The 11,756-nt window shown below is 36.9% G+C and overlaps 1 protein-coding gene across 1 annotated transcript; it reads left to right on the top strand.

The window, feature by feature from the left end:
* The first annotated feature begins 572 nt into the window (after positions 1–572).
* Positions 573–10,874, top strand: ANGPTL5 (angiopoietin like 5). The gene is made up of 8 exons (XM_026034964.1): positions 573–671; positions 2,366–2,513; positions 3,413–3,516; positions 3,887–3,980; positions 4,801–4,901; positions 7,484–7,604; positions 8,388–8,573; positions 9,709–10,874. The coding sequence occupies exons 1-8, from the start codon at positions 573–575 to the stop codon at positions 10,026–10,028; spliced, it is 1,173 nt and encodes a 390-aa protein (XP_025890749.1). The 3' UTR covers positions 10,029–10,874.
* The last annotated feature ends 882 nt before the right edge of the window (positions 10,875–11,756 follow it).

Here is an 11,756-nt window from a genome sequence, read left to right as displayed (position 1 = left end):
CCTGGGGGACACCACTGGCCACAGGCCTCCAACTGGACTCGGCTCCTCCAAGCTCCAGGTTAACTGAAGCCCACTGCATGGGGTGAGGAGGTGTAGGGAGCTCAGCTGAAGCTCTGACCTTTTGTAGTCTTTCCTTTCTGGCATTTGGCTCCTCTTCTTATTTCTGTGGGTAGAAAGAAGAAGAAAAAGTAATATTGTTAATTAATATTTTTCAGGTTTTTATTTGGAATTTGCTTTTAGGCTTATCTGGGATTTGCCCCCACAGTTAAGGGGGGGTGCAGGGGAGCACACAGCAAGATCTATCACAGTCTTATCACAGTAAAAATATGTATATGTTGATGAGTCATGTATACGCTTGATATAAAGATAACGGGCAGCGGTTTATTTTGGGTTAAGAGCAGTGCAGTGTGTCGGGGCTGCAGTGCCTTGGAATGCGTTTGCTGAGCGCAGGCGTTGCAGGAGCGACGCGCTGGCAGCTCCCGGGATTTCGCATTCCCCGCTGCTGAGCTCAGGGCTGCACCGCGTCTCCGCTGAGCCGGCCGGCACGGCGCGTGCACCCCTGCCAGGGAAAGATGCTCTGCCGCGGGGGAACCGCGTTACTTTGTCTCGGTATCCTTGTGTTCAGCTGGGCAGAGGCTGTCATAAGTAATGCCAAGCCTTGTTCATCTAAGGTAAGATTTTCAGTTACGTTGCTGACAGAGATGAGGAGCGTAACCGAGTGTTTTCTCCKAACAGCAGCAGGTGTTTCCAAAATCTGGGTTGCTTTACTCAGGTCAGAGATGAAAATCTAGAAGAATCAGGTATTTTCAGGTAGAAGAAGCTGCACTGGAATTGTAGCCATGCCAGGAGCAGAACGTTTTTGTCTTAATGTGCTTCATTCTCAGCTCAGCTGCTGGGCCATGTTCTTATCTCACCTGCATCAGTGCAGGCGCAGGGCAACTCGGTTGCCTTTGGCAGTGCYGTAGTTTTTACTTGTATTGCCAAAGTCAAGTTTAATTGTCTGCCTCATGTCTGCTCTTTTTAAAAATACAAGTATTGATTGAAAACATTTGCTTGACAGTATTTAATTGAACATCTGGTGAGTAGCTGTGATAAAGCCCTGGAACAAAACTTAATTTCAAGTTTGTTTCTATTTATAAGTTTCTATTTGTAAGTTTCAAGTAGTTTATTTATAAATTACAGATTTTTTTCTTCCTTTATATTGTGCTTATTTCAAACTTAGAAAAACAGACTCTTTAAATACTCTGGCATTTATTTACAAAATAAGGTGCAACTAAAGTAATAAGAATTTTTTGGTAATATCTCCTTGTTAACATTACTTTCACTATTTAAAAGCAAAAATCAGGAAAGAAGTGTTCAGTGCTCTGCCAGTGTAGTGCCAATACTAGAAAGAGGAATCTGAAGGAGGAAATGGGCACAAGTATGTTAAAGATACAACCAAGTCTAAGTATTTTTTCTTTTTCATGAAAATCTTGGTTTACAAGGGTTCTGTTTACACTGAAAACTACTGTGTACACACTGTGTATGGTGCTTTGCTGAGATTATGTAATTAAAAAACTCCAAATGTTTCATAACATTTTCTACGATGACACATGTTTCAGGAATTACTTTTARTGTTTGTTTATGTGATGACTCAAGAACATTTCCTTGTTTCTTTCATAGGTTTGTCACATATCATTATGGAAGAAAAATATTTTAAAATTTGAAATATTATTTTAAAACAGCGTTAAGAGATGTAGTGGTTTGAAACTACTTATACCACTATTTTATTATTACCATTTCATGTCATAGCATCTCCATGAATAATGTCCCCAAAGCAGTTAAGATATTTTTTATATGTTCAGTTTGTCTGCAAGTCTGCTTGGGCAGGCTTGTGTGCACAGATTAAAAACAGCTGCAAACATTTCCAGTGGAGCTGTTTTGATAATATGTAGTAATGCAAAAACCTGCTCCCTTCCAGTGCAAATAACTTTGTTAACCTTTGAGATGTCCGTGGGGTAGGGTTTTATGCAAAATGAGAGCTTCCTAAATGCAAAGTGCTTGAATTTCAGGCCTCCAGCTTACAGTGCTCAGAGATACAACACTTTAGGAGAAGTGTTAGCAGTATTTTTAGAGCTTATAGAGGTTACACTTCACCTCTGACATGCTCTTGTGAGTTATGGCTAGGGAGAAGACATCTAACAGGACTCAGTCCTGCAGCTGCTTAGCTCAGTCAATTATTGCTTATAAAGTTTTTTTTTTCTTTTTAATATAAAAGGTTTTGAAGGAAGACCCGCAGAGTAATCTGCTTTGTTTGGGCAGATTGAGCAATTTTATTTCTGTTTTATGATCGATTTATTTCCCCCTCCGTTGTTTGGTACAACAGGGCACAAGGAATGTTGGAGCTATGGAAGAACCGCTCAAGGCAGAAGAGAAAAATAAATCTGCAGATATTTCAAATCAAAAAGAACAATGCCTTGTACCATGTGATGTTCAAGCTAAAATTTTACGAGGGGAAAAACATTACATGTGCAGTATGTATTCATAAAGAATACTCTCAACGACAAGCTATGCAATGCCATGCTATGTAATCCTTTGCTATGCTATGCTACGCTGTGCTAATTCCCTTTTTAATCCTCCTGAGCACATGCGACAGCCTTTGACCCAGCTGCTCAGGATGAGTATTGGTCAAAAGAAGGGTACAATGTAGGCAGCCGAGGTGATAAAAGCAAAGTATAATCATGCTAGTCTCTCTTTATAATCTTTGGAGGCAAATCCAAGCAGCAGCTCAGCCCACCTAGGTCTCTGTTGYCCTCGGAATGTCTGTAGCTCTCTCCATTGGAGAGGAAGAGCAGGGTGCCTGCCCCTCATTTAGGCATCATAGTTAGATGCTTGAAATTAAGTGGGAGGAAGTCTGTACTTCAGCCTGCCCTTTATCAAAAAGATGTGTTAATATTTTCTGGTCACTGCCTTGACAAACTACCCAGCAATTGATGCAAATAGACTCAGAATAATTTAATAGAAGTCTTGTCTTTACCATATAATATTAATGTGTATTATTAATTACCTGTCAATCTCACTTTTGTATTTGAAAGGAAACCTAACAAATCTCTCTCTTATCATTTGCATTTGTATTTCTATAGTATCTATTTACTGGTTATCCAGTTAGCCCAAGGATAAGGCAAAATTCTCCTTTGTAGAGACAAACCTTCAGAAGAATCATCATGTCTTCACTGCARCCAGTGAGTCTGAGGTTCCAAGCATCTTTGGATTTAATCTGTGATTTCTGTACTACTTAGGTCTCACTTTAGGCATCCCRAAGTTAAGCATGTTTAGTATTATCTTAGACATCATAAATAAGCATGCCACTTACTCAGTATGGAATGCTTCTAAATTTATGTCAACAAAGTGGATGACCATATTTCTTTTATAGGAAATTTGCAGAACTCCCTAGTTGAATATGCAAGAAGTACAAAAAAAATGATAAGAAACATGATGGATGATCAACAGTCTTCTTTGGATTACCTTTCTAACCAGGTACATTTTTCATTTATCATACAAACTTGTGTTTATTTACCAATACAGTTATTTTCCAACTGGAGAAAATTATTTACAGTGTTATTGAAACAGTAGAATTAGGACCCCACTACTATCCTATGTACTTTAGGTAAGGTATATGTGTGGTTTCCACAAGGAGTGATTAGCAACACCTAGTACATAATTTAGTAACACACATGACAATGAAACAAGTAGCATCCCATTCCTGCACCTTGTTTGTTGTATGTAATTGTGTTCTATTTGAGCAAATCACACAAACTTCAATTTATCTAGGAATCAAAGAGAAAAATCCTTAGAATTCACAATTTCTCATTGCAGTCTATATAAAGATTTTTATTTGACTTTGCAGGTGAATGAACTCATGAACAGACTACTTCTTTTGAACACGGAAGTTTTAAGAAAGCATTTAGATACACTTCCTTACAAAACAGTTCAATCCCATGGTAAGTTTTTTTCAAATTTARTCTGGATATTTTTGCTTTTTGTCTTGTGAATATCTTTACAAAGAATAATTAAAATCAAAGGTAAACATTGATAACCTTGACAGCATTTGTTATGTTTTAGTATGCACATGCAAGCTTTTCATAAACTATTTAAAAATCTCATTGAAAACAGTACTTTAAATCATTTGCAAATTAATCATTCTACATATTCTATTCATCAACCTGTTGATTTTTATACAAGATACTTAGTATGATCATAAGTGGTCTGATATTTCCAAATACTACTTTCTTTTGTAATAAGTTAAAATGTACCTAGCATTTGCAAAATCCTTTTTAAATGGAGTGGAAATCACCTGTAGGCTGACCTGTCAGTTAATCTTTGCAATGTCCATCTCATTTAAAGGAAATGTTACTGCTAGACAGCCTATTGGCATTAGAAACTGCTTGCTTGAACATGTTTAACAGGGATCTGACTTGGGATCACTTGGAAGCAAAGGGTTTTTATATATACACCTGATGTAAATRCTATTTTTTTTAGACCCAGATATACAGTCTTTATGCTCTATATAGCATCAATTAATATTAGAGAGAACTAACTTTATACCAATTCATATTTATCATTCTTGCTTAATAGAGAGAATTTTTATTTATGAGGTAAATTCGTGAAAAAGTAAGATTATAAAATATTTGTGACAACAAAGTGCAGTTTGAGATCATTCATACATTCCCAATAAAATTCATCCTGTCTGTATTTAACCTGTATTTTCTTAATTTTCTAAATATTTTGATAAAAAAATTCATCAAATACTTTGTTCTCTAGGACTGGATTGCACTGATATTAAAGATACTGTAGGTTCCGTTTCAAAAACTCCAAGTGGTCTGTACATTATCCATCCAGAGGGATCAAATCACCCTTTTGAGGTAATAAAGTTATCTCACCTAATAGCAAAAATTTGCTTRAGAGTATGTATTTTTGTATATTTAAGAGATCTAAAATATTTTCCTTGACTATTTCTCCACAGATGAATGAGTGTATTTTCATCTATATATGTATACTCTTATAATTTTGAAGACTTTAACAGTTTCTATCAGGAAATTTGGAGAAATTAACTAGCATTATAGTCTTTATATATAACAAAGGATGGATCCCTTTATCCCCAGCCAGTTGGATCACTACAAAATACTTAAGAGTTCCATTCTGCAACTCTCTCACACTGTTTCCATAATATAGGGAGTCAGGGGAAAAGATCTATAACTCATCCTTCAAGGTAAAGGAGAAACAAAGACTGATACAAGCATTCACAGAGCAATCACAGTGTGAAGAAATGCTCTCTGCCTCACCTGCAGCTGAACCTTAGTGCAAAATGCATTTGTTTCTGGATCGAGCAGCTTGTCTCTGATAGAGTTGGGCTCTGTTGAGGAAATATTTATACCTCATACAAGTTACTTCTGCTGAGAGATACTCTGACTAATCTCCATGAGAAAAGTTATTTCTTGTTCTACTTCGTCCACATATTCCTTGATCCACTTGGTCCAGACATATCTGAAGTTATAGGGTTCAAAAGTATTTTTGGCACTTTTTCACATTTAAAGTTACTGCCATTGTGTAAAGAACTGGGAACTGGTTATATGAGTGGAAAAGTTTCTTAAAAAGAAACAAATGGAAAAGTCATAATAATTTGATTAAAAACATAGAGTAACAATAAATAATGAGAAGAAACTTCTGCATGCATAAAGGTATTTTTTTCTCTGAGAACTTTTTGGCATTGCCTTTTCAGTTCTGTGTAATATCTGTTAGACAAGAAGTGAGATACTTTTATGCATGCTCAAAGATGTATGTTCCATAAAGAATGTTATTTTAAGAAAACTGTTTAGTGGATATCCTTGTATTTGTTGAAGCATAAAAAAAGAGTAGAAGAAAAACGGTAGATGAAAAAAAGAATTGCAACATTAATACACAAACAATAAATTATAATGCTTTTTAAGGGGTTGATAGCCAAGAGCACTGGAAAAATGGAAACTAACTGAATAACAAGTATCCACAGAGGCAGGACATTGTAGTGGGAGYATAAAACAAAACAGAAAAGGCCGCCAGCATGAAATAATCTATTTCAGTAAGTAAACTGCAAGTAGTAACCTTCCTGCTACATGTAACAACTAAATTTTTAGCCTTTAGAAATATTTACATAAAGGTATTAGATGAATGAAGACATCTATTCAGAAAATTTGATCTTGTCTTCATGTTTTCATGTCTGAAAACTCATGTTTTCAAAAGTGAGCTCAGATTTGGATGCCTAACTTGAGCTAATTTAGGCCTGAATTCCAGGAGCTCTRAGAATATTCACTTTCAGCCAGAGCTTCTCATCAGCTCAGAAAATGAGTCCCAAACAGGCTTCTGAGTGAGCATTCAAACATGAGGCAATTAAAAACGATTTCTTTTCTGGAACACTGAACTGTGATCACTTTCTGATACATTTTTGATGAGTAAACGTAAACCAGTTATTTTCTACAACAGGTCACAGAAAGTAAATTATTGTTTGGAAATTTGCTTATTAATGTACACTAAAGATAGAAAGGGATGAAATATTCACTAGAGACATCTTTGTGCCCATTTCATTTAAATTGTCCCTCGCACACTCACACCCCTTGTGTTTGTGTGACATGGGATATACAGCAAGCTGTAAAGGTAATAAGTGTTTCAGAAAGAAAACCATTGCAAAATTCCCAGCATATAAAAGATTAAGAAACGGCACAGCAACAACTATTCTTACATAACTACTAATATTCTTTCTTGGCTGCTGTAAGTTTAGGTGCAATATCAAAGTAATTGGCTGATAATCTTTCATGTACAGCCAACTTTGATCCTTTCAAGAGATATCAACACTGCCACTGATTTATATGGGATCAGAGCTGGATTTTGTGTCCAAGCCTGCTCTTGTTTTTATTTCTGTTCACACTGAGAAGAACAGCCAAGCATGCAGTCATCTTCTTAACGCAGTGATGAGGCAATGGGATTACTTTTAATGTGTTTTAGGTGTCTGTTTCTATTTATTTTGGAATCATATGTATTTCTTTTTATTCTTGGGTGACTGAAATTACCATGTGATTYTTCTGTAAGTAAAGCCCATCACCTTCAGTTGTTCTTTCATGCACATGATCTTTTCTATCATTCATTCAGACACTTGTGCTGCAAGGGCTGTTSAAAGCATCCATGACATTGAGTTACTTGAGGATCCAGGATTCCCCGGCTTGTGATACATCACATGGCAACTTTGTCCTGGCTGAGGAAATCTCCAACTCAGGCTGACAGGAACATATAAGAAAATAATGCAGCTTCATAGTTCAGTTAGTTTTCTTTAGTCTTTTTTTTTTTTTTTTTTTTTTTTAATTTGAAAGGAGTATTGCCTAGCAAAAGTCTGAATAATTGACTTCATTTTATTTAAAAAGTTTTTTTTATTACAGCTACTTCAAGAATGCTGTAATCTTATGTATGTCCACTTCAGGTTTTGTGTGACATGGATTTTCAAGGAGGCGGATGGACTGTGATTCAAAAAAGAACGGATGGAATCATTGAATTTCAGAGAACATGGTCTGAATATCTGGATGGATTTGGTGACCTCTCTGGTATTACTTTTAAATATTCTAAAGGCTTTTGGATCCAAGGATTCTACTGTCTGTATGTGAGCTACAATCCCATTAAATTGTGTGGGAATTTTAGTATTTCAGAGACTAGAGAGTAAAGCTCCTGTTTCTTAAGAAATGTTTTATTTATACTTAGAGTTTCTTTTTCACCAAATCAATTACTTAATCTCCTCAATGATGATTATTGCCCCAGTGGAATCTTTAGCCATTTCCCAGCCTAAGGCTGTTTCTCACAAGGCATGTTAAAAAGGTTCCAATCTTTTCTTTCTGAAATAATTGAGAAATTATATTGCCCCCTTTTTTTTTTTAGGTTTCAGAAAGCCTTAGTTGGTTTTGATAACATTTGCAAAATATTTTCTTTAAACAACTCAATGCTATTTCACTACAGAGGTTGCAAAGCAAAACCAGAATTATCTCCATAGCTAATAAGAAGATGACTGTGGCATTGTTATTTCACTGCCGTCTTTCATCTAGCGAATCCAAAGACAGTTGCTTTTCCAGAATTTATCTGGGACTGCAATGAGAGCAAACAACTGGTGTAGACATGAGACAGTGCACATGTAAGAATTCTGTCTGTGGATTTTACTAGTGAAGTAGGGAGATCTCTCTTTACCTTCATTAATATCTCAGAGAACTTTGTGCTTGTCAGACAAATTAGATTGAAGTCTGTTCAGGAAATAACATAAGAAAACTACAAAAAACTATTTTCTTTCACAAATTCCCTTTCTAGTAGTTTGTTGACTATACATAATATTTCTGTTGCAGGGGAATTTTGGCTTGGACTGAGGAAGATTTTTCATATAGTAAATCAAAAAGCAACTAGTTTCAGCCTTCATATAGATTTGGAATCTGAAAATGAGAAGCATGCTTATGCATCTTATGATGGATTTTGGATAGAGGATGAAGCATGTTCTTTTAAAATCCATTTAGGGCGTTATTCAGGAAATGCTGGTAAGATCCACCTTCTTAGTATTAAAGATAATTACTCTCTTTCTTAAGGTGAAATAAAAAGCACTCAGAAAGTAGTATTTAATTAAGTATGTTTTAAAAATGACAGTTTCTAATCTGTTTTTTTTCCTCTTTATATGGTATTTATGTGCATAATGAGTGCTTATTCAGGTAAATGATTAGTGAGACTTGTTGGAGGCCTGTAGGCAGCAGTGAGYCCAGTGGTCAGTACTGGGTCCAATCTGAAATTCAATTTATTCCTCAATGGCCTGGATGCAGGGGCAGAGTGCACTTGATGATACAAAACTGAAAAATGTGGCTGATACTCCCTGAAGGCTGTGCTGCCCTTCAGAGGGACCTCAACAGGCTGGAGAGGTGGGCAGARGAGGAACCCCATGAAGTTCATTGAGGTCAAGAACAGCGTCCTGCACCTAGGGAGGAATAATTGCATGCACCAGGACAGGCTGGGGGCTGACCTGCTGCAAAGCAGTTCTGCAGAGAAGGACCCGGGGGTCCTGGTGGACAACAAGCCCTGTGGCCAAGAAAGCTGATGGCATCATGGGTTGCATTAGGAGGAGCATTGCCAGCAGTCAAGGCAGGTGATCYTCCCTCTCTACTCCACCCTGGTGAAGCACACCTGGAATGCTGTGTSCTATGCAAGAGCTACTGCAGCAAGCCCAGTGAAGGACTATGAAGGTGGTGAAGGGAATGAAGCATTTCTCATAGGAGGAAAGGCTGAGAGAGCTGGGCCTGTTCAGCTCRGAGAAGGGAAAAATCAGGGGTGATCTTACAGGAAGCTCTGTCTGAATATAAGGAAAATTGTCTTTCTTGGGCACTGGAATAAGTTGTCAAGACAGGCTGTGGAGTCTCCTTCCTTGAAAATATCCAGAAGCCATCTGGACATGATCCTGGGCAGCACACTGTAGGTGACMCTGCTTGAGTGGGGTTTGGACTAGATGAATCTCTAGAGCTCCGTTTTTCTTTCCTGTATCTTCAACAGATGAGCAACTATTAGGTGATGTTTTGAACAGCCTTTGAGAAATCCTTCCTAGCTTCCTAATAAATTMAGAGAAATTTGCAAAGTATACAATAAGAACTGTATTTTTGTAAAACTAACTCTTTTATCTGTTTTACTTAGGTGATGCATTTAGAGGGTACAAAAAAGAAGATAATCAGAATTCAATGCCTTTCAGCACATTTGATGTTGATAATGATGGATGTAGGCCRATGTGCACTATTAAAGAACAACCTGTAAGAAGCTGCAGTAACTTCAGTGATAAAACAGGATGGTGGTTCAACCAGTGTGGCCTTGCAAATCTTAATGGTATTCATCGCTACACAGGCAGATTTCTTGCAACTGGGATTCACTGGGATACATGGACAATGAACAATAAACCAATCAAAATTAAATCAGTTTCAATGAAAATTCGGAGAACCTTTAATCCATATTTCAATTAGCCTATGGAAATGGAAATATATCTCTTGCAGTTATGTGGGATATTGGGTCAGGGTAACTTTAGTGCCTTTCATTTTCAGTTAAATAGTTCAGTTTTAAAACTTTATTAGCTATTCCCATAACAGATGTTCATTTTGATTATGACACGTCAGCATAGGTGGTATGTAGTGTTCCCACTTGAATGAGAAGGGCAAAAGAATAGAGTTTGGGAACAAGGATGAAGCCTAGAGTGTTTGACAGCTTTTATCCAGCTGCTTCTTATGCTGAAAGCACTTGGAAAAAGTGTAACAAAAATAACACTTGATATCACACTAAAAATGTGAATAATGCTGGCTTTGAACGTGTTTTCTCTAAGCTGTCTGCACATCTGAATTGCCAAGAAATTGCAGAAGTTTAAAAAGTCATATATCTGCTGTTTCTGTCATTATATTTTACATAAATAACTATTCTTTARCTTAATTTTACAGAATGAAAGAATATATTCTTTCTGTACTCCTCAGGCTAGACACACTGGCTTACGTCAGCACATATGTAAGGTTCTGTATATTCTCAGGGCCTGATTTTTAACATGGTGYACACTTACATACAAGAACTATGATCTATTTTGTACTAAGATTTCATAACAAATGTGTTTTTCTCCTTTTTTTTTTTTCTGTATGATTTAGATTTGCCTTTTACACAATTCACTAAAAAGGATCACATTTCCAAAGAAAATATGTAAATATTTCAGATAACCTTTGGAATTCTAATTTTTAGAAAAACAGACCTGATCTTGTGTTCTTCATCCTGATTGCCATTCACTTTGTGAATGTTCATTTAGAAATYGGTAGAAGACTGAACTTAAGACAAATTAAATTTTAATTAAGTACTGCAAATTGTTTGATTTTTTTTCTCAGTAAAAGTGGAATAAAATCAATAAAAATGTGAATGTGGTAAGTACAGTAGTGTTTCTGGAACCAATATCCCTTCTGTAGGAGTTATTCATGGCTATTTCTCTTCTCTGGTTCAGTTTCCATAGATTTACTCTGTAGTAAAGAGGAATTAAATTTGTTTAAAACTCTGTGGATTTCCCTTTTATTGTCTCAGACTTTATATGAGCTTTAGAATAGTAATCATAACTCATCATCAGCTCAGAATTACTGTGTTTTAGAACTTCGTTCTAAAGMTATATAAAACTTCTGAAGGTAGGATAGCAGCTACACCCTCTTTGTGCCTCCTTTCTCCTGGCATATAAAGAGTGCAAMACCTTTCTAATGGCAACATGGACCCAGCAGCCTGGTAAAGGTAGTGGTGAAAGCTTGGATCCTTTTTGGTGCGCCCTGTGCCCTGACAGCCAGGTTCAAACCTTTGGGCAGAACAGTCTGCATGAGGAATCGAGATGCTGAGTGCAGAGCTGGAGACAGCTCACACTGGCAGGGTCCTTCTGAGGTTTTTGGAATCCTTGCTTAAAAATGAAGGGGATAAATGGTGTGCTCACAGATCTTACATGTTTAGTGATCAGTTTTCATTTCTCTTTTAGAATCATAGAATCATAGAATCATAGAATGCCAAAGGTTGGAAGGGACCTCAGAGGTCATCGAGTCCAACCCCCCTGCTCATGCAGGGTCACCTAGAGCACGTGGCACAGGGCTGCATCCAAGCGGGTTTTAAAGATCTCCAAAGAAGGAGACTCCACAACCTCTCTGGGCAGCCTGTTCCAGTGCTTTGTCACCCTCACAGTGAAGAAATGC

This window comes from Nothoprocta perdicaria, unplaced genomic scaffold (genome assembly GCF_003342845.1).
Source record: "Nothoprocta perdicaria isolate Ctin4 unplaced genomic scaffold, notPer1 scaffold_153, whole genome shotgun sequence".
Classification (NCBI taxonomy): Eukaryota; Metazoa; Chordata; class Aves; order Tinamiformes; family Tinamidae; genus Nothoprocta; species Nothoprocta perdicaria.
The sequence above is the reverse complement of the archived record's forward strand: the minus strand, read 5'-3'. Positions and strand labels throughout refer to the sequence as shown.